The sequence below is a fragment of the Oenanthe melanoleuca genome, chromosome 17, assembly GCF_029582105.1.
Source record: "Oenanthe melanoleuca isolate GR-GAL-2019-014 chromosome 17, OMel1.0, whole genome shotgun sequence".
NCBI classification, from domain to species: domain Eukaryota; kingdom Metazoa; phylum Chordata; class Aves; order Passeriformes; family Muscicapidae; genus Oenanthe; species Oenanthe melanoleuca.
This window is the reverse complement of record NC_079350.1, coordinates 9,143,953-9,167,119: the sequence shown is the minus strand read 5'-3', so window position 1 is coordinate 9,167,119 and position 23,167 is coordinate 9,143,953. Positions and strand designations below refer to the sequence as shown.

Below are 23,167 nucleotides of genomic sequence, written 5' to 3'. Positions count from 1 at the left end.
TTCAGCTCGCAGGGAATATTTAGTGCTTGGTTTATCCCACAGTGGGCATTGCTCATCTCACATTTTCTGTTTCCAGGAGCAGAGGAGAAGCAATTAGCAGGTTTTTTTTGGCTGATTGGAAGCTCAGACAGGAGCAAATTCAGGTGCTTTTGCACCTCTGGTGGCCAGTTTGCACTGCAGAGAGGTTTATTCACCTTCAGGCTTCTTAATTTCACGTTGCAGGGAATATTTTGTGTTGTGTTTGGTCTCACATTTTGTGTCCCTCACCTCACTGAGGTTGGTGATGGATTAAAGAATTAAAATTTTCCAATCACCTCCAGGCAAAACAATTTGCAGAGGCTGTTGTGAGCACTCAGAGGAGATGTTGGAATATTCCTGCCTCTCCCCAGGTGTAAGAGAAATCAGAGCAGAAAGGCAGGTCCAGGCAGGGGATGGCAATGACACTGATGTGGCTTTGCTGGGTGTGGGCACAGGTTTCTGTTGGAGATTCTCCCCAGGGAGAGCAGCTCAGCCCCAGGGTTGTGCAGGGAGAGTGAGAGCTGCACTTGGTATTTGGGTTATTACAGATTGGATTTTTTGGTGTACTCAGGTGGATTTATGAGGAGAAAGAAGGAGTTTTTGCACCTTTTTAGCTTTTCTCCCCCATTCTGTGCTGCTGCCATCAGCACCAGTCACTGCTGGGGGCAAAGGCAGCAGTGTCCCCGTTGGGGTGGTTGGTTTATAACTTTAATTTCTTTACTCCTGCCAGAGGCAGAGCTCTCTGCCCACGTGCTGTGGCAGCAGCAGGCAAGGGTGGTTTTTGTGTTTGGGGGAAGGTGCAGCCATTCCTGCCCCTGGCAGTGTCCCAGGCCAGGCTGGAGGAGCTGGAGCAGCCTGGGACAGTGGGAGGTGTCCTTGCCATGGCAGGGTGGCACTGGGTGGCTTCCATGGAATTGTTCAGAAATTCCATGTTCAGACAGCACAGAGATGTGCTCAGGGATAGTGCTGAGCTTTGGGGGTGGATCTGGCACTCAGTCTTGTCCAACATTTTTGGCTCTCTGGATCCCCACACAGAGATTTCCCCAAGTTTCCCACCCTCCTCCAGCTGCTGAAGACCAAACCAGCCGAATGTTCCCATCCAAAACTCCATCCCTGTTGTAGCTGAGCTGCTCTTTGCCATCTCCCCTTTTCCTGCTCCAGCTCCCAGCTTTTCTGGAGCTGTTCCCCACAAACCCTCCAAACAGCCAGGTGAAAAATAAATGTTCCAATTCCATATTCTGTATCCTTCCTCCCCTAAAATGCTGCTCAGGGTTGTATTTAATGGCTGGCTGTTGTTTTTGGAGCTTTTTTGGTTTTTTTTAAATGGGAATTTTTTTCCCTTCCAGCAGCTCAGCTGTTTGTGTGCTCACAGAAATCTCCAGCCTGGAGACAAAGATCCTCCCAGATTTATGGGCATCCCCTGCATGTGCTAAGAGGGAGGATGAGGCCCAGCACAATTCCTGGATAATGAAGCTCATCCTCCTTCTTTCTTAATCCTTTAAGTGCTTCCTTGTGAATATTTCAGCAGCTGACAGGGTGGGTTAGAAACCTGACTTTGGGGATGTTTATAAAGTCTAATTAAATATTGATGGATTCAGCAGCAGTGCCAAATCATAAAGCTTCTCTAGAAACTCTCTTGGGGACATTTTTTTTTTTTTTTTAGTTTAATTTTATTTATTATCTCCCCCCAGATCACTGGGGCTTTCAAAAGAAGAGGAAAAAGCTAAAATTCAATTAGACACATACCTGGAGAATGAGGGATTTCCTGCTGAGTGAATATGATCATGCAAGCCCCAAAAATGGCCCAGAGATACAAGGAAGTTACTCAGGAGTCAGTTGGTCCCAGGAGACTTTCCTGACATTTATTCTGGGAAATTAATTGAGATCAGTGCTGAATTTAATGTGGGAGAACCAGGAGCAAATGAAATTGCCTCTGTTTAGGGAAGACAGAAAACTTTCTTGCCCTCAGGACTGGAACATTTCAACTTTCCCCACTTCTGGATGCTAATTTGGATTTTTTTTTTTTGTGGTATTTTGACCATTTCTGGGTTTTGTGACCTGTAAGAGAAGTTCTCAGAGCTGGACTATATTTAACTGCAGCTTGATCATCCCGTGGCTGTTACAGAACTCACCAGTGCTTAGGAATGACTCATTTTTGGGGCAAAAAGTAAAGAATCACCACCTTTGTTTTCAATCTATAAAAAATCTGCTCCCAGCTCCCTCTCCTGCTCTTCCTGTTCTGGCCTTGCACTGACTCAAACTCTGCCAACCCAATTTTTAGTGAATCCTGAGAACTCTCCTGAATCCCTTTAGGTTTTTGGGGTTTTTTTTTTTTTTTTTTTTTTTTTTTTTAAAGATATTGACAGGTTTTTCTTCCTGTTCACTTACTCAGAGCAGAATCTACAATTGCCCCCAAAATTTGCTTTTCAATCTCTCTGCTGATCATCCAGAACGCCTCTGGTGACATCAAGCAGCTCCTGCTTCATCCTCATTAAACTGGAGTATAAAACCACTACAACTGAGGATTTATTTTCCTAAATATCTTCAATTTCTCATCTCTGTCCACTGCCAGTGATCTCTGAGAAAGAAGGATAAAAATACATATGAGGGTTGTGGGAATTTTATATAAATTTGTATCAAATTCTTGAGGAATGCCCAGAAATTCTGGGCTGAAGGGAGTGGCTGAACCAAGAGCTGAACATCCACAATTCCCCCTCCTTCTGCTCCCCTATGGAACAGGCTTTAACTGGCTGAATGTATTAAAGAAAATTCAGTGTTAATGATGCACATCATGATGGGTGGCACCAAAACTGGGCTTTAACCTGTGAGAAATGGATTTAAATTAAGATTTAGAGCTCTAGAAAACAGAAAGGGACATAAACCAGGGATGTCCTTATGGGCAAGAGCTTCATGTGCACCTGCCCCTGTGAAATGGGGATGACACTAGAGCTTCAGTGTGAGCTGGAATTTTAAATAGCAGGTAAAAAATTAATTAATTTTTGGAGTCATCTACAATATCTGCATGGAAGGAGCTGCAGAGATATTATAAAGCAAACATCTGCTGAGGGCTGAGCTCATTGTGAGGGAGGAGCAGCTGCATTTTGCTGCTCCTTCAGGATGTCAAATCCAGCAGAATTACAGAGGCCCCCGGGAGAATGGAGCAGAAGCCACAAATTTAAAAAAGGTTTTAAAACCTGCACCTGGTGCTTTAGGGGCAGAGAAAGAAAAATCAGCATCCTTTGGTTTGCAGGCTGCTGGAGATCCCTCAAAAAAGAAATAACTTGAATATACCTGGAGGATGAAAGGAAAACCTGAAAGATTTTTTTTTTTTTTTTTAATTGGGGTCTAATTTCTTTTAAAACTTGTGTCCTGAGGATAACATTTCTGCTGGATTGGGATGGGAATAGTTAATGTCATTCACAGGAGCTGCTGTGGGATTTGTGTGGAAAACAAGGATTTGTGCTGAAACCACTCTGGGATGTTTTGTTATTGCTGAGCAGCGACCCCACAGAGCCCATAGGGGGGAATGGGGGGCACAAGGATTTGGGGACACACAGCTGGGACAGCTGAGCCCAGGGATACTCCAGGCAGAGTGACAACATCTGTCTGTCCCAGTTCTGTTCCATGGAGGGAGCTCTGCTGTCCTGGGGATGGCAAAAGTGGAATTAATTCCTTTCTCTGTCTCCACAGCTTTTTCTTTCCCAAATAAACTGAATTTCTCCCAGTCCATGGTTGCTCTGCTGTTTTCCCACCCCACAGGGTGACAGGACAGGTGCCTGGGGCTGAGCTGTGAGCCAGGATTAAACCAAACACTCTTGATTTGCAACGAGCTCCCAAAGCTTTGATAAATTTACTGGAATTTGGCAGCTGAGAAATATTGACTTTGTATAATTGCTCAGCAGGTCTTTTGTTCAAGCCTGGTTATAGTCTTGCAAATATTTGCAAAGGGGAAGAAAAAAGGAGAAACTTATATGGTAACGATTTTTTAAATCGAGTTTCCATCTTTTTTTTTCCCTTCTGAAAAACAGTTTCCAAATGAGTTCAGTTGAAGCAAATAGCACCAAAGGCAGAGCGAGGAGCTGTTTATGCAGATGGAATTCAGGGTGGATAAATCTCTATAATTTCCTCTTCCAAAGCTGGAGATCTGTCTGCTCTCATTATTTTAATCATGACTCCTCCAGCAATACCCTGGGAGAGCAGAGCAGACCTGTGGCATTCCATAAAGTTTGACAGAAGAGTCTGTGACTGCTCTCAGTGTGGTTTTCCCTGGGTTTGTGAGATGCTGGTGTTGCTACCACAGCTCTGTGCTTACCCTGCCACGATTTGACTTTATTTTGGTCAAAAAATTCCAGGAAAGTCGACCCTTGGTGACCATTGAAGGGCAGCCAGGCTGCTCCTTTGGGTTTTGATCTCACCTCAATGTTTAAGATCCTTAAATTTAGAATTTTTTAAATTAATTTTTAATTTTTTTTTTTTAAATTAAGATCCTTAATTTTGAGTTTTAGTAGTGCTTTTCATATTGGGTAGGAAGAGAGAAATGCTCCTGTAGAAGGTGCAGTTTTCCTCTGAAGCTGCAGGGATGATGTGGAAAGGTCTGGTTTTCCTCTGGAATCCTTGGTGTCCCAAATCTCAGTTTTTATCTGGGTAGGAAAGGCTTGGCTCCTCCCCTGGCTGGAGCATCTCCCAGTGGGATGATGGAATTTTATCAGTCATGCCCTGGGACTCAGTGGCCATGAACAGGAGATATCTCCTGGAGGGAGGATGGGCTGTGAAAAAGATAAGAACACTGTCCCATCTGGTTTTTAACAGCTGGCCCATTAACAGGAGATATCTCCCACAGAGATAAGGATCCCTGCTGGTTTAACAGATGGTGATAGAATCCACACTTTTGGTCACATCCTGTATTGCAACCCAAAACAACCCTCTTGACCCAACCTTGCCTTTCTCACCTCAACTTGTGTCAAACCTGAGGCTCCTTGCAGGAAAATCTGCACTAAATTAAAATTCTTATGTCCTTGCAGCACATCAGTGGCAGCCACCCCCACCCAGCCCCTGGGGAGCTCTGCTGGTTGTTATTCCACGATTAATTCCTGGATTTCTCTTGCTTTTGTGCCCCAGGACGAGGAGGAGATGGAGGAAGCCACCAACCAGAAGCTGGCCCTGCAGAAAGCCAAGGAGGTGGCTGAAGTGAGCCCCATGTCTGCAGCCAACATCTCCATAGCTGCGTAAGCACCTTTGAAAATTCCCCTTTTCCAGTGTCCCTGCGTGTCTGTCCAGCTGGAGCATCCCCTGGGGTCGGGGAGCCCTCCTGCACCATCTCTGGCACTCAAATATGTCAGTGCTGAGCACTAAATTAGGAGTTTAATTAAGGATTTCTTTCAGTTTGGTTCTCATTGTAATGCCTCACCTTTGAATAATTATATTTCAGGAGGATTTTTTTTAATAAGCTGTCCCAGGATAGATTTCACCAGGTGAAGTGTTAACATCCCACTTTGGATTTTTAATGAGTGTGTGTGCATGGAAATAACTATTTTTAAATGATCTTGATAATTCAATGCAAAGACACCCTCTTAAATAGCTGAAAAATGTGCTTGAATTCTCTTTCCTTGCTGTTTGAAAGAGCTGGGTGCAATGAAATGAACTGGTTTGGATGTAAGAACATCCATCTGGAATTCTCAGATGCCTGGGTGAGGACAGGCTCTGTGGTAACAAAACCCTTGGAAAGATTTGCCTTGGGCCCAACTTTTCCTGGATCCCAGAGGTGCAAAAATGAGGTGTAGGTGGAAATACTTGTCCAGGTTCCTGTGTTTGAGAAATCCCTGGAAATATCCAAGTGTTGGATGGACTTGGAGCAGCCTGGGCTAGTGGAGGGTGTCCTAGCAGAGCTTGGAATGGGATGGGATTCCATTTTTCTGTTCTGGGGCACCTCTCAATGATTTCCTGAAAAGGTTCCTTGAACTCTTCTGGAATTTCAGCATCAGCACCAAAAAGTTTGGTCCTGCATTTTACTGGGAGCTGCTGATGTTTTCCAGGCCACTTTTACAAGGAGACCTCCAAGGGCTGGAGAAGCTCAAGCATAAAAAAAATAAAAAAAGAAATTTCCTGCTCAATTTTATTGGAAAAAATACTGAACTGCAGCCGGATTCCTTCGGTTGAAATCTCTTTTTACTGTGAGTTTAATCCACTTTAGCAATAACAAAAGGCCAAGTGGAGCCAGTTTGTTACATGTGAAGGAAAAGAATATTATTAATTTGCCTATTTTATTCTTCTTACCATTTTATTTTGTCATTACTGCTGTAATCAGTTCCTATTTATGCTCTGGCTGTTTGATAGTTTTAAATACCATTTTTTCCTTACAATTATTTTCTGGCCAGCCTTGAAAAGAAGTCAAATGAGGATAATTGCTCCTGCTCTTTGATGAATTTCTTGGTTCTGGTATTTTAAAATGCAAGATGATGATGGTGCTTATTTGCTTCTGTTTTAATCAAAGCAGTTTACATGGGAAGATTTCTTAGAAATCAGCAGAAAAAAACCAACACACTTCCACGGAGCTAAGGTTGAAATTGCTTAAAATCACCTTTTCCTGTGGTTTTTCACCAGGTTTTCAAAAGCACAAGGAGAGTTTTGTGACAACAATTCAAAGTGAGGACAAAACTGTGGATTTTTGCCTCAAATTTTTATTTTGCCCCTGGATCAGGGGTGGCTTGCAGCCCCTAAATCCTGGATTGGAATGGTTTGCAGCCCCTAAATCCTGGATTGGAATGGTTTGCAGCCCCTAAATCCTGAATAAGGGGTGATTTGCAGCCCCTAAATTCTGGATAAGGGGTGATTTGAAGCCCTAAATCCTGAATAAGGGGTGGTTTGCAGCTTCTAAATCCTGAATAAGGGGTGATTTGCAGCCCCTAAATTCTGGATAAGGGGTGATTTGAAGCCCTAAATCCTGAGTAAGGGGTGGTTTGCAGCCCCCATCTCTTGGATATCTCTCTCCAATGCAGCAGGGCAGATTTAGGGACCTTTTGGCACCCAAATCCACCCCAGCACTTCATTTCTCCTGCTCTTAACCCCCGCAGTGCTCTGAGGGTGGAGCAGATGCCGTGACCATGGCAAGTCCTGGCAGACCAGATCCAGAGCTGGACATGCCAAAAGTGCTGGGTGTTCTTAAAAATGGGATTTTTGGCAAATGGAAATATCAGCAGAAACCAGACCCTGTAAAACTCAGGCACAAAGAACTGAGAATCCAACCCCTGTAGGATTCAGTGAGCAAAGCCCAGGAAAACTGGGATTGAGCTCCTGCACAGGTGGCTCTACCCAATCAATTTATATTTGTACTTTCCTCTCAGGAATATATTTTTTTTAGTTTTATAGTTTAATACTATTTTCCCAACAAGTGAAAATGGATTTCTGTAACAGCAGCTGGCATCGGTGGCACAGATCAATATTCTGAAAACATTGATTTTTCCCTGCCTGCATCAGTCCAAACAGGGTGGTGGCAGAGAACAGCACAATGTGCATTTCCTTAATCACAGTGTTCGTGTTCCCAGGGTTTGGCCACCTCCCCCAGAGGTGACAAAGCTGTCCCTGGGCTGAGCCTGGTGAAAAGTCACGTTTTTTGTGCTGCCTCAGGGCTGAGGTGCTGTTTCTTCCCTTCCCTTGTCAGTCCTGCTCTGAGCACTGAGTGTGGCTCCCCCTAAACCTCCTTCAGCCCTTCCAGATCCTCCACCTCTGGCGTTTTTCCTGTGCCAGTACAGGGTGAGCTGTGCCTGAAGAGGAATTGTTCTGCACTCTGTGACTTTAGAGGTTTGGGGTTTTTTTAAATTCTTTGAGGTAATGGATCACAGTTGCAGCCAGATCCAGGGAATCATTTAATCACCAGTTCTCCTGCCTCAGCCTCCCCTCCTAACCAAGCTCCATAAAATTTGCACATCCAGTGCCTTGGAATTGTCCCCCTGTCCCCCCTCCTCTGCTCTGAGCTCCATTTATCATGTTGGTGACTAAACTTCATTTCCTAAGCATAAGGAGCTGGTTGTTCAGGGTTCCAGCCTGCTCAGAGGCTCTGAAGAGGCACCTTCACCTTCCCAGCTGGAATTGGAAGCTGGATGGAATTGGTTTGTGATTGATGGACACCTTTAATAACAGCTCATTGCAGTGCTGAGGAGGAATCGTTTATCTTGATCTGCCTCTCAACGTCCTGCACTTGGTTTGGAGCTCCCAGAAACCTTCTCCTCCACCAAAGGGATTCACCTGAACAGATTTGTCTGACCACAGTTCCTTTTTCACCTGCTGAACTCTTATCCTGGAATGGCCTTTTTTATTCAGTGGCTTCTCAGGGTGAAAAGCAAGGCTGGTGCCTTGGTTTGGAGCTCCTGCTCCATCCAGCCCCACCACAGGGGTTCACCTGAGCACATGTGTCTGACCACAGTTCCATTTTCACCTGGTGAACTCCGTCCTGAAGGATTTATTTGGTGTTTTCTCTGGATGAAAAGCGAGGCTGGTGCCTTGGTTTGGAGCTCCTTCTTCATCCAGCTCCCAACATTTCTCTGCTCCACCACAGGGATTCACCTGAGCACTTTTATCTGACCACAGTTGGTTTTTCACCTGGTGAACTCTGTCCTGAAGGATTTATTTAGGATGAAAAGCGAGGGTGGTGCATTGGTTCTGTCACTGTTTGCAATGTTTGCCTGAAAACAGGAGATGTGTTTGATTCGAGCCCGTTGTTTCATTCTTCTTTTTTTGTGATTTTTTTTTTGTTTGTTTGTTTTCTGTTTAGCATTTTCCTTGCTTTGTTGTTTCTGGAGGTGAGTTCTGGGTTTGTTCAGCCCTTCTGTGTCCTTTGCCCTGCTCAGCCTCTGCACCTGAGGGACTTCACAGAGCCAGGGGGTCTTTAGGGCAAACCATTGGTGCAGCTTCCTTGGCAGCCAGACCCCAGGACAGGGGACAAGGGGACAATTCCAAGGCACTGGGTGTCCAAAGCACTTTTTGGTGCCACTGCCAGTGGGAGGAAGAGCCCTCAGGAAGAGCCCTGTGGGTCACACAAAGCAAACATGGGTTTTTCCCTGGTTTTACCTGGCCTGATGCCTGAATTTGGGTTCCTCCTCTGCCTTTCCAATCCCATGGCCAGTACAAAAGGGGCTGCCACACCCTGCCCCAGGCAGGGCACAACCCACAGCATTCCCCAGAGCCCTCTCCTCACCATTCCTTGGAAAAGCCTTCAATTGGCACTGTAAGGCTAGGAAGTGGCAAAAGCAACACAACTCCTTCCAAGCAGCAAGAAAAGTGATTTATTGAAAATCCATGGCATTTATATAGGATAGGTGGGGAAAAACAAAGTAGAAAAGACTCATTGGTCAAAGAAGCAACACCTTTTTGAAAACATGCTTTATGCAAAACATCACGAGACACTCACACGGCTCAGTGCTCAGCACCAGGTGTCTGTCTGGGTTTTCTTTCTTCCTTCCCTTGTTTTGTCTCTGAGAAAGATCCCCAGTCTGGGAAAGATCCTGGCTGGAGCTGAGAAAAGTCAACATCCTGTGAAAAAACCAGATTAGGTTTCTCCACGAGCCTTCAGCAGTGTCCACATTAAATTAGGAATTTTTCAGCACCCCTAAATTTGTAGGAGCCCTCCAAGTAGTCAGCCACACTTTGAGGAACTTTTTGCACCCTGTGATTTACGAGGTTTGGGGTTTTTTGAATTCCATGAGGTAATGGATTACAGTTGGAGCCAGATCCAGGGAAATAATTTAATCACGGTGTGAGGGGTGAGTTTTGGGTGGGAGGAGACCTGGGTGGTGGATGGAATGTTGTGGGCAGTGGCAGAGACAGCTCCTGGACGTGGGCACCAGACCTAAGCACAGTTTGTCACATTGCCCACGGCTGCTCAGGGTGATTTGGGCTTCCAGGACAAGGTTCCAGCCTGCAGACACCTCCTTCTGTCTCCAGGGCTGGTTCCTGCTGGTCCCACCTGGGCTTGTTCCCAGAACTGCTGCTGGAATTGCAGCCCCACGGGGGGACAGTGCCTGCCAGTGTGGGGGAGGCAGAAAAGCCACCAGAGGTGACACCTCAGCCTCTCCCCCTGACTGCTCTGGCCCTTTTGCACAGGGTGCAGGGAGGGGAGAGCTGCTCTGTTTCTCCAGGGTTTCCATCTCGGAGGTTCCACGTTTTCCTTCTGTCTCAGGAGTGCCCTGGCTGATTTCCTCACCTCTGTTGGGCTGTGGGGACCCAACAGGACCCAGCAAGAAGCTGCCTGAACACCCAGCCCTGTGCCCTGTGCTGTGTGTGGGGGGTAGATTAGAAGAGGTGTTCTTTTGCTCTTGCTGGTTGTGATTCCTTCCCTCTCCTGCTCCCCTGGAGTGTGTCTGTGTGTGAGGTTCTGATTTTTCCCATGGGTTTTCCTTTCTGTCCTCGCTGTTGGTGTCACTCAGCCACACCCAAAGCCACTCTCTGGGCTCTGTCCCTCCTTCCTGGTAAGTAGCATCTGGTGAAAATCAACTCCTGCTGTCATTTTGTTATGGAAAAGGAGGCTGTGCTGGCTCTGTGGTTTCACCAAATCCATGGTTCCAAAAAGGCAGATCCAGCCACGGGAGCAGAGCAGTGACCCTGGAGTGCTGCAGGATTTGTGTCACATTCCCTGCACAGGTGACAAGGACAGAGTGTGGCCTCCAGACACAGGGGAGACACACAGAGGCTCATCCCACTGAGGGATGTTCATCTGCTCTCCACAATTCCTCCCAAAACCTGCACACCTATCAGGCTTGGTGCTGATCCCAAGTAACTCAGGGCAGCCCTGTGCATTCTCCTCCACCCCAAAGGAATTTCTTGGTTTTGTCTGAGAGATTCCTGCAGTCAGGGGCTTGTTCTCTGCAGGATTTTGCTGCCAAAGAGTAAAAAGGTGCCCAGCTTGAGCAACCTGGAAATAATAATTTCCTTGGCCAGCATGCAGGACGTGCCACCCCCATCCTGCCTCTGCTCCTATTTCATTTGGCACCAGAAAATTATAGAAATCCTGAGGTTTAGGTTAAATACTTCACCTGGCTACTCAGCAGATTATTTGCTTCAAGCAAAACTTTAATGATGCCTTCCATAATTTTTCTTATATTCACTCCAGGTTTCTGAACCTCTGGATTCTGTTATATGCGTTATCTGAGCCAATATTTCTGTTCAGAACAATCCATTAATTTTAATAAATATATATTTAAAACTTTACTTCTGTGATACCCAAAGAACATTAGATTTTAACTGGGCCTTCTGGTTTGGCTAGAATTGATATTTAACAGATTTAAATGCTCATGAAAGCAAGAGGAAAAATGCTGGAACTGAAAAGGGAAATCAGGAGGTGAAGAGATTTTATTTTCAGTCTTGGCGAGGGTTTTGGAATGCTGTCGATTATTAAAATGATCATTTAGGATTAGGAAAAAATTAATGCCTCAAGCCAGGATCAGGATATTTAGAATCCTGGTTTTCTTTGCATTCCCTGCTTTTTCTGTGGGATTTGTGATTTCCATATTTAGAACCCCCCACTTAAATGATGTGGAGGAGATGGAGGAGAATCTACAAAATTCCTTGAGCTGCAGGAAGCTCCTTTCACCCTGTTGGAGCTGAGTTTTTAGGCCCAGTGGCCCATTTTTGGGCAGTCTGAGCCCAGCCCATCCCAGTCCCTGTCCAAGGAGAGGTGGTGCCTCAAGAGCCAGCAAAGCAGGGGCTGAGGAGGAGCTGCTGGCACCTGGAGCTCAGGTGGATTTTGGAGCCTGAGATCCTCTGTCCAGCCCTTGCTCGGTGCTGGAGCTTCCTCCTGGTGCCCAGAGCAGGAGCTGGGGTCCTGCTGCCCTTGGGAAGGAGGATTTGCAGCACAATCCCCTCGTGGCTGCAGCCCGACCTCCTCCTGCAGGATTGTTGGTGTGAGCGCCGCGATCGCCGTGTGCCTTTGGTCACCTTTGCCTTTTGGCTCCTTTTTGGTTCCATTTTGGACTCTCTGGCTGTGTGCCCGTTCTCCAGGGGGTGTCCATGGCTTCCACAACCCTGGAGCTTGCCTGGTCTCCTCCCTCTGCACCCAACAGGACACGGCCTGTACGAGTCTCCTCCCGATGTCTTTTATGGTTTCTCTGCTCGTTTGGTTTCGTTTTTTTTTTTTCCCTTTTGTTTTCCTTTGGGTCGGTTTTTTTTTTTTGTTTTTTTTCGGCTTTTTCTTTTCTCACTTTTTGTTTTCTTTGTTTGTTTTGTTTTTTTGCATGTGCAGTTTTGTAAAGCAAACTCGAGGTACTGTATCTCGCAGCTCGTCAGTCTCCAGCGTAAATTCACCGTGAGTTGCTCTCTGTTACGATATTCACTACGTGGATTCCTCATCTAGAGCTCTATTAACCTTCCCCTTCTCCTTCGCTCTCCCTGTGGTTTTTTTCCCCAAAAAAATCATTCCCATCATTGTGGAAAGCCTCCAGACCAACATCCAGGGAAAGGACTGGAAGGTGTCATTGTCATTTGATGCTTGTGACTTGTGAGCAACTCTTGTGTTTCATACATTGACTGTGACTTTTCCTCCTCTTCCTTCCTCCATTTTTCTCCCTTAATTCCTTTCCGTCCTTTCTCCTGAACTACTGCCCTCTCTTCTCCTGTCTCCCCTCATTTGATGGTTTGTCTTGTTCTCACTTGTGTTTCTTTCTGTTCTCTGTGTTTATTCTGTGCTGGGCTGTTGGCTTTGATGTTCCACCAGTGTTTGCACTCTGTGTTCAGTGGGAGAACCAGGAGAGCTCTCTTGGAGGGAAAACTGGAGGAGGACTTCAAAAGAATTCTGGAAACGGTGTCCAAGTGAGACTAAATTGGAAAACTCCTGAAAAGCTGGTTATGTCCTTGCTTTCTGACCTTGTTGAGCTGGAGCTTAAAGCCACAGATTTTGTCCAAATGAGGCTCTTGACAATTCCTCTGGAGCTGGAGTTGAGCAAACACAGTGGCAAACTCTCTCCCACTCCATGTGCTTCCTCCCAATCCAATCCTGCTGCTGTGCTGTGAGTCAGGGTGTGCTTTGACACCGAGCAGGTTGGTAAAAACATCATTACTGCTGCTGACTAACCCCAAAATCTCCTCATCAGCTCCTGTCCCACCCCTCTGAGCATCCTTTGGGTTCTCCTTTAACTGTGTGACTTTGTCTTTCTTCTTTAATGCTTTTGGAGACTCAAGTAAGTGCAATTCCAGCCTGGGGGTTTGTCCTGGCCCCACAGCAGGGACCAAGGTACTGTGAAGCCAAGGAGCTTTTCCAGCAGCTTTTCCTCCCTGATGTTTCCCTGGCTGTTCTGGGGCTCCTCGTGCACTGGGTGGATCTTGGACAAGTTGGGATTTAAAATCTGTCAATGCTTTTTATGGGTTTAAAATCTGTTATATGGGTTGAACTCCTGGGACCAAGACTGAGCTCTTGTGACAAAGTAGGTGTGACCTGTCTGTGCCCAGGGAAATTAGGGGAATAAATGAGATTTAGTCATCTTTTGGATAATTCCTTCCAATGCATTTCCTGGGCTGACAGGCAGAAAGGAGCAGAAAGGGCTCAGCTGCACTTTGGGTGCCTCCCACCCTGGCAGGGGCACAGGATGGAGAAAGGGAGGTGCTGGGAGCTGCCCTCTCCCCAAAATTCCAATTTCCCCTGCAGAACTCACCCCAAACTGCTCCCAGTCAATGTTTTCCCAACTAGGAACAAAGCCTTAAAAAAAAAAACAACCAACCCAGATTTATATTCCTGGGACGAGGATGGGATGTACTGAAAACAATGAGAAAATTCCTCTTGTTAGAGAAATAAGGAGCAGCATGAGGGTGCAGGAATCCTTCTGGCAGGGAAAATTCCAGCAGAAAGCAGGAAAAGTTTGGCTCCATTCAGAGCAGGAAGCTTTGGCCTGGCTGAGCTTTGTGTCCCTTCAGAGCTGCACAGAACGAGGGGTTCAAGAATAATTTTGGAGTTATTCAAATTTGGAGAATAATTACCTCAAACCAAGATAGTTACTCCCCTCAGAGATAATAACATTTAAAAAGTGTTTTCTGCACCTTGGCTCTGGTGTCTGTGATGCTCAGAGCATCTCCCAAGGGAGCTCAGGAAGGAGATGGAGCTCAGAAGGATAAAAAAGGTGCTGAAGCATCCAAGCACCAACTCCAGGGTCACTGAGAAAACACATTTATTTAAACCCCAGAGCTGAGTTCAGCTGAGAGAAAATCCTTTTAGCAACTCACAGGGAGATAAAACACTGGGCTTTGTGCACACCCAAAGTGAAATATCCCATTGTGTTTTCCAAGTGGAAAATGGAAATGTGGAGTTTATGAGCCCTGAGTTCATGAACAGAAAATAGGATTAGAGTGGAAAGGTTTTGTTGCATTTTAACAACAAATTCCCTTTTATCTGAAACACAGAATTTCACAGCCACCATGTAATGTGTGGTTATTTTTAACATTGAATTATTATGTTTCCATAGGCTGCTTTCATTCATTATTTACTGCAGCAAAATTTTAAGGATTTCCATTAAGTGCAGCAGTGATTTCAAAGGTTGTGGGAACAAAATCTTGAATCATTAAGGAACACCCTAAAATTAGAATCTGACTAAAAACACACTTCCCTTTCTTGAACAAACCACACAGCAGCTGCAGTTTTTATTTATACCAATATTAGTCATTGATTCATTAATATGAATTTTATTTGATTCTCCAGGAATTGTGGGGTTTTCTTTCCAGCCACAGGCAGTTGTTTGTTGGTGTCTCAATCCAAGGAAAACCAGTGGAGCTGGTACCAGCTCAGCACTTCCAGCCTGGAGATCTGGGGATGGAACAGAGCCTTCCAAAAGTTCCAAATATTCCTGAAAATAGGGGTGGGGAGCAAAGCAGTGAATTAGCAGCAGTGTTTGTAGGATGTCAGCAAGCCAGGGGTGATGTGCAGGGCAATTTCCCTGCTGGCTTCAGGAGGGTTTGGAGCAGCCAGCACTGAGCAGGGTTCAGATAAGCAGTTTGCTGTGTGGTTTTTTTGGTGGAGTAAATATTTGTTATGACAAATCCTCTTTTTGATCAGCTTAGACAAGTCCTGCCCTGCTCGTGCTGTGCCTGCCCTGATTTGTGCAGAATTTCCTGCCTCAAACGAGGGGGGAAGCAGAGGAAATAATTTTTGCCCCAATGATGTTTTTCCATCTTCTCTGAGCCCCTCCTGCTGTTGCATCTCTGCTTTGTTTTAAGGGGTGCCACAAATCAGCTCCCAGGCTGTCCCCATGCCCAGAGAGCACCAGGACAGGAGGAGCTGCCACAAATCCTGACTCTGATTGTGGGGACCTGAAGAAACTGGGCTTGGACAAACCCAGCTGGACAAGCAGCTGCTCCAGCTCTGGAATTCCCAGTGCTGTCCCCGTGGGGCCCATCCTGCTTGGGAGTTTTGTCCCCATTGCCAGGCAGCCCCTGTGCCTGGCTCTGGCTCCTGAGTGGTGTTTTTGGGATGGCAGGATTTGGGATGCTCCTCACTGCCCTGGAGATGCAATTGAGCTCATATATGCTGCATTTTGCTGATTGGGTTTTTATATCCTGCTTTGCCTTTAAAAAATATGTTTTTTTTGGAGTGTTTTCCATGTGGAAAGAGGAATGGCTGAGCAGTTATTGCCTCTGCAGCTCCTTTCTGGGCTGGTGGTGCCCAGAGCCAGCAGGTGGCTTTGTGCTGGGGTTTTTGGCACTCACCTCCATGACTTGTGTCAGAGTTAAGGATGCAGCTGATTTGCAGCTGCTGGGAAATTCCAGGGTGGAATGGCAGTGCCTGATTTACAGGGATCTGAGCAGAACAGGCTGGGGTGATGTGTGCACTGCCTGGCTCCTGCAGGTTCTCAGGGCTGCAGTTGCCTGGCAGCACCTCTCACTTGGCCCTGAGTGATGGGCAGTGGGAACAGCCCAGAGACCATTTAAAAGCTGATTTATGTCCTTGGTGGAACTGAAACACAAGTGCTAAACCCTCCTGCAGTGACAGAGCTCCAGGATCAGCCCTGAATCCCAACCCTCCTCCTCACACATCCAGCCTGACTGAGGGGATTTCCTTTCCCTCTTGGCTGGGATGGGCTCAGGGCAGTGGGGCCAGGCTGTGCCCATGGGAGCTGCCTGCTGATCTTCTCCGTGTTTTCCTTTGGGGAATCACTGCAGGGACACTGAGGCTTCATGTCCCAGCCCTGCTGGTTCTGTCCCATGGCACAGGATGGAGCAGGGAGTGCTGGTGCTCCTCCCTCTGCTCCTGGGTTGCTGATAAGCTGGGAAGTTTCAGCACTAATTCTCTTTTCTAATTAATCATTAAGGTTGATGATCAGCTGCCCAAAGCACAGGACAGGCTGGTCCCCACCCCAGGAACTTTCATTGTGCTCTGAGGAATGTTCCCTAAGCACAGAGATGTTTGTGCAGCACTCAGGGAACTCAGCCAGGCACAGAAAATCCCTGAGCTTTCCCTGAGCCTGGGTTTGAAGAGATTTATAGCCCAGTTGGGTTTAGCAGAGCCAAAACCTGGAGTGTGGCACAGCAAGGCACCCAGCCCTGGCAGAGGATGTGCAGGACACCCCGGGGTGCCCATCCCAGGCAGCTCCACTCTGTTCCCTGTGCAGAGCTTCTCCTGTGCCTTCCCATGGGAAATCCTCGGGCAGGGCAGCAGGGCTGGGCAGTTGAGGCTCTGCTCATTCCTCATCCCTTCTCAATCCAAAGAAAGCTGCTGATGAGTGAGACTATTTTAATTTTTCACAATTTTGAACTAAAGAAAGTGAGTGCCCACTGTGATGAGGCTGTTCATCCTTTTGCTCTTCATGAGGAGCCTGTCCTCCCTTGAATGTGGGATTTGGGGTGAGCAGAGCTCTGAGCCATGTCTCCAGGACCTTCTGGCATTATTTACTTTTAGAACTGTAATTTTTATCACTTGTTCTCCTGCCATGGTGCAAATGGGGGACTCGGCTGCTGGAAAATGAGTCCAGAACTTGGCAACAGGGTGTAGACATTTAATTTTGGTGATCAGCTCTGAATTTGGGATTAAATGAGTTTCTTCACATCTGCCTGGGTGCTCTCATGAGGGCTTCTAGTGAATTTTTGCCTCTATAGCAGCACCAGGCAGCAGCAACCTCGGTAAAGAAGTGATTCCCCAGCAGAGCCCCAGTGACACAAAACCCTTCTGACAGCTCCCACTGTGCCACATGAGCGTGGCTGGATGTCACCTCCCCAGGGTCTGTGCATGGTGACAGAGCCAGACAGTCCCAATCAGCACCAGAACACGCAAAAACTGCTTTTTTTCCACTGCCAGGGGAGCCCAGAACATGAAAGGAAGTTGTGTTTGCCTCCCATGTGGGCTCAGGCTGGAGCTCAGGGCAAGGCTCTTCCCCCAGAGGTGCTGGCACTGCCCAGGCTCAGGCTGGAGCTCAGGGCAAGGCTCTTCCCCCAGAGGTGCTGGCACTGCCCAGGCTCCCCAGGGAATGGGCACGGCCCCGAGGCTGCCAGAGCTCCAGGAGCGTTTGGACACCAGGGATGGACAGGGGGGAGTGTTGGGGGTCTGGGCAGGGACAGGGGCTGCACTGGGTGATCCTGGTGGGTTCCTCCAGCTCAGGATCGTTCATGGATCTGTGTGTGTGTCTTTCCCTGGTGCACAGGACAGTTTTCCACGCTCCAGTGATGTGTGGGCTGGCTGGTCCATGCTCACCTGGAAGGATGTTTGGATTTAGAGCAGTTTTAGACCTGCTGGAAAACAACCCCTGGGGCTGGCTGGAAGGAGAAGGGGCTGGTGGCAGGCTCGGATCCTCAGGGACAGGTTTCATTTCCCTGCTTCTCCTGCTGATCTAACTTCTCTTGCTCACCGCTAATTTCCTCATCCAGATATTTCCAGGTGGGGAGAAAAGTGCTGCTAATTTTGGGGAGCTTTGTGGGCTGTTCCAAAGCTCTGGCTGGGGTGTGTGATTTTTGTGTGCTGACGTTTTAATCCTTCAGACTATTCCCGAGGCTTCCACATTTCCGAAATGCAGAATAACTCCTTTCCAGAGGGCTGATCTCATAGTGTGTGGGCAAACTAACACGGATGATCCCGCTGGCTTTCCCTGCTCATGTTCTCTCTCCATCCCTGTTACTCCTCTAATTCCCCACCTCAGCTGAAAATTCCCCCTTTTTTTTTTGTTGGTTTTTAGGGAATCATTGCAAAGTCAGGTGCTGACTTCTCCCATTTCTCCCGCCCTTAGCAAGCAGCAGAATTCCTCCAAATCCAAGTCGGTTTGGGAGCAGAGGACGAGCCAGATCCGGATGCACAACTTCCGAGCCAGCTGCGAGGCGCTGTACAACGAGCTGGACCCCGAGGAGCGGGTCCGCTACGCCACCACCCTGCACATCCGCCCCGACATGAAAACGCACCTGGACCGGCCGCTGGTGGTGGAGCCCCGCAGCGAGGGCAGGAACAACATCAGCAAGCTGAGCCCCGGGGATGCCCAGGAGGCGGGGGAGCACCCCAAACCCACCGCCAGCGACGGGGCGGAGGCGCCGCGGAAACACCACCGGCATCGGGACAAGGAGAAGCTGGCCGAGCAGGAGAAGGGAGACGGGACCAAGGATGAGAGCGGCGACCCCGGCGGCAAGGAGGAGAGGCACCGGCAGCACCGCAGCCGCAGCAAGGAGGTGGAGGGGAAAAGCGACAGAAGCAGGGGGCAGGAAGGGGGGAAGAGGCACCACCGGCGCGGCTCGGTGGAGGAAGGGGCCGACAAGGAGCACCGCAGGCACCGCAGCCACCGGCACCCGTCCGAGCGGCCGGGCAAGGACGGGAACGGCAACGGGAGCCGCGGCGAGCGGCGCTCCCGGCACCGCGGCGCGCCCCGCAGCGCGCACAGGGACGGCGAGCCCCGCAACGACAGCGCCGACGAGCCGCACCGCCGGCACCGCCCCAGGAACAGGGCTCTGGCCGCCTGCGAGCCCCTGGAGAAGGACGGCGGCGACAAGGAGGGCGAGGCTGGCGACAAGGAGCACCGCAACCACCAGCCCAAGTGAGTGAGCGCCGCCGGAGAGGCAGAGCGGCGCGGAAGGCACGGCGTGCTGGTATCTGTTTGTCACAACTGGACACCGTCTTTTACACCCTTTACACACTTCACACTTTCGTCATTGGTCACAATAAGTCAACAGAAAACCCGTTGGTGGAAAGTTTTTCCACCCCTGTTCTTCCCAGGACCTTTCTAAAAATACTTTCCACAGCTGTGGGGTATTTTTCCTAGTTATCTTCTTTTTCTCCTTCTTCTCCTCTTGGCCTCCATGGTCAGAGAATACCTCTCAAAACAAACCCCGTTTATTAACCCTCTCTAACCCACAGACCAGCTGTGGGTTCTGCTATAAGTGAGTGCTGCCAGACCCTGCCCGGGTTGGTTCAGGGCTCACAAAGCCCCCGATGTGTCCCAGAAAATCCCTTCTCAGCTTCCCTGGGGCATTCCCTGCTGTCCCTGTCCCCACACCAGCTCCCAGCACAACCTGCAGTTCTCTTTTGCCTCAGTCAGCAGTGACAGAGGCTCCCAGAGATGATTTTGGTTCATAAACCAGCTCAGGTTTAAGGCAGGAAATATCCTTGCTGTAAATACCAACAGGCCCTGTAGGACACCAAGTGGAGCAGAGAATTTCCCAGCTTCTGAAGGAAACTCCTGAGGGATATTTTTAAATTTCAGCCAGCCTTGCTTACAGCCCTTTGATTTTCATTTTTAATGGGGAGCCTTCAGCTGCACCACCAGTTGTTCCAGCACATGGCCTCTTCCATTAACAGCAAGGATGGCCCCCATTTGCTTTAATTCTTATGTAAGTCAAGTGAGAAAAACAGCCCTGGTGAAGCATTTGGAGTAGTTAATAAAGAAGGATAGATTGCCTTTTCAGCTTTATTAGTCTGATGGAAAAGAAATTGCACTGGGATTCTTTAGAACAGAGTTCATGTCACCGTGGAGAGCCGTGAGTGGCACTGAGATAATAATTTTCCTGTCTGAATTATCTTCCTTTCAGCTGAATTTCCAAACACTCTGCCTGCTGTTCAGCGTGCTCATGTGCACGGGCTCACTTTCCTCTTCACTGGAGCAGAGCTGCTGCTGCAGAGGAGAGCAGGAGCCATTCAGCTGCTGACAGCCACGCTCCAGAACGGGTCCAGGCTGGGAAGGAGAATCACCACATTTAAATAAGGCCTGGGGAGAGCATTAGGGAGCAGCATGTCAGGATCCATCCAGCAGATGCTCTGGGGAGTGGCTCATGGCACTGCTCCATGCAAGGGCCACACGTGGTCCTGGCTTGGGAGCATCATTAAAGTGACCCCAGGGATGTCCAGCAGCACAGCCCCCTCCTAATGCTGGGATTGAGGCTTGGCTTGGGAGATCTCAGAGACAAAGATCCCAAATTTTGCTGTCAGAGGTTGGATTTGCATGGAGGAAGCAAACCCAGCACGAGGTGCAGCATCAGGGATGTGTTCTCTGAACCCTTCCCTGGCCATATTGACCAAATCCTGCTTTTTCCTAGGGAGAACCAGTGTGAGCTGGAGGCCAGTGGCAGTGGCAGTGGCCCTGGGAGTGTCCCTGTGCACACCCTGCCCAGCACTTACCTGCAGAAGGTGCCTGAGCAGCCAGAGGATGCTGACAACCAGAAGAACGTGACGAGGATGATTCAGCCCCCCCTGGACAAAACCACCACTGTGAACATCCCTGTCACCATCACTGCCCCTCCAGGGGACACCACTGTCATCCCAAGTGAGTGCTCTGTGGTGGGATTGGCAGGAAATGGAAATTTCCAGAGGGATGGGGGCTCTCCTGGGCACTGCCATCCCCAGAGGGGCGGGCAGGGAAGCTGGGGACAGAGGATCTGGAATTGCCACTCTGACTGCAGGAGCTCAGCTGGCGTTCCTGGGGGCCTGGTGGCTCTGGAAAACACCTGAGATTCCCTGGAGGGGGCTCAGCCAGGCCACATCCTTTGTGCAGGGGAAGGGGAGCAGGGAAAGGAGCACCCCTGTGTGATGCTGCTGCTTTGGGATGCTGTGGCATCCTCTGCATCACAGCTGGAGCACATCCACCCTCCCTGGCCTTCCCCAGAGCTCTCAGCACACATTGACAGATGGGCCCAAGGTCCTTGTGCCCAGCCAGCAGCAGCCTGTTCCCACCACCTTGGGAACAGCCTGGACAAGTCTGGAGAGCTGAGGAGAACCCTGCTGTGAAATCCAAGAGGTCCACATTAAACTTCAGGCTCTCAGGACTCTGCTTTCCAAGAGGCACAGCCAAGACCTGACAGGCTCTCTGTGCTTTTTCACTTTGTTATCATCCACAAGATTTATCTTTTCTTTTTTATTTTTTTTCCTTCTTTTTCTCCTTTTTTATTTTTTTTTCCCCTCTTCAGTGGTAATTTCCCTATATTGCAATGCTGACTTCCTGTCAATCACAATTTATCAGCTCTCCCTTCCCTGGCCATTTCCTCTGGATCTGACTGGAGATCCAATAAGGAGCTTATTGAATCTGTCACTCAAACACAATGAAATGTCATTTTCTTGCAAAATAAAATAAAAAGTAATAACAGCCCTGCACTGAACACGTTCCAAAGGGTGGGATTGCTGAGCTTTAGGTCCTGGGAATTAATGGAAGAGCCTTTATATGTGTCTAAGAAGAGAATTTGCAGCATGAAATGTTACCCAGTTCATAGATGGGAAATTATCTTCAGTAAATTATCCCCTAAACCCCCTGCAAGTGAAGTCAGGGTGAGAACTGGAGAATTTCCAGCTTTGGGAGGGAGGTTGGGAGCAATCTCAGAGGAGGAGACCCCAGAAGCTGCTGCAGGATGGAGCTGCACCCCTCTGCACGTGGGGAGCTCTGAGCAAAGCGAGCTGCACAATGCAGGCACAGTCTGGGGCTCCAAGAAATCCTTCCCAGGTCTCTTTTCCTATTTCTGGGAAGCTCAGCAGTCTCATCCCCCAGATTATTAAACCCCATCCACGAATCTGCTCTTTTATGTGTTCCAAAGCCAGTTGTGCTCCTGCTCCATGGGAGAAAACACCAAATTACGAGGCTGGTCAGATTTTATTTTATTTTCTTTCAAGGCTCCCGAGCTGATCCCTCTCACTAAGAATTGCTGCTCTTTGGGGTGGGATTTGGCAGCTCTGGGGTAAATCAGCTCATGGTTTCATTTGCTGCCTGTTCCTGCCATGGCTCATCAGCAGTGGAGGGGCAGAGCTGCCTCACTGTGCTCATGATTGTTCATCCCTTTAATCAGCCCTTCCCAAGCCGTGTGCTCTCCCAGCTGCACTCTTTGCCTTTCCAGCTGTTCCAGGCAGCAGCAAGGCTGTGAATCCATTTTTAACCCTCTTTGTGTTCTCCCTGAATTCCCACCTCCAGTGAACAACGTGGAGTTTGAAAGCAAAACGGAGGAGAAGAAAGACGTCGATGACTTGACGAAAAATGGGCCCAAACCAATCCTGCCTTACAGTTCCATGTTCATCCTCAGCCCCACAAACCCGTAAGTTCCTCCAGCCAGGGGTTCCAGGTGCTCCCAGGCACTAACTGAGTGGGATTTTCACCTCTGAGAATACATTGGGACATGAAAGAAAAGCTTATTTCTCTAGGCCAGATGCTGTTCTGTTGGTTTTCCTGGGGGCATAAATTACCAGAAAATGCTTTAGGCAGACATTGCTGATATAGATCCCAAAAAGTGGGAGCACAGGTTTTCTTGGGAAAAGATTTTATCAGGAATAACAGGTTGAGGACTATAGCAGCAAATTCCTGCAGGTTCCTCAGCTGGAATTCCCATTCTTTCCATCAAGTGATTTTGCATCACTGCAAATGTTGAACTTCTGGGAAAACCTGAATATTTTTGATTTGCCAAGGCTGGGAGTGCAGGCTGTGGGATCTTTGGGGCATTTCTTCCCCTTCAGGCAGTGCTGCCTCCTGGGGAGCTTTGGGCTCAAAGTCTGGAAATTCTGAATTTGTTCCTCTGTGGCATGAAGGGCTGTGAGTAATTTTAAGCATTTTAAGGGAGGGTGTTTGGAACTTGTGGAGATCCCCTTGGAGCAGAGGTTTCTCTCTGGCTCAGGTAAACTTGTACATCTCAGAATTTCTCCCTGCTCAGATACCAAAGGGGAACTCAGGCTCTTCTTTGGCAGCTGGATTGAAGAGAAGGATGAGTTCTCCTGCTGCTGCTGAGGACTGTGACATCCTGTGCA

At 48.3% G+C, this 23,167-nt stretch overlaps 1 protein-coding gene across 1 annotated transcript in view; it reads left to right on the top strand.

Moving 5' to 3' along the window:
- LOC130260249 (voltage-dependent N-type calcium channel subunit alpha-1B-like) overlaps window positions 1–23,167 on the top strand; it is a 155,476-nt gene that overhangs the window by 65,969 nt on the left and 66,340 nt on the right. The window contains exons 16-20 of the mRNA XM_056505472.1: window positions 5,137–5,243; window positions 12,248–12,310; window positions 18,201–18,992; window positions 20,488–20,714; window positions 22,344–22,464. Coding sequence (XP_056361447.1) covers window positions 5,137–5,243; window positions 12,248–12,310; window positions 18,201–18,992; window positions 20,488–20,714; window positions 22,344–22,464 — 1,310 coding nt within the window. The remainder of the gene's footprint in view (window positions 1–5,136; window positions 5,244–12,247; window positions 12,311–18,200; window positions 18,993–20,487; window positions 20,715–22,343; window positions 22,465–23,167) is intronic.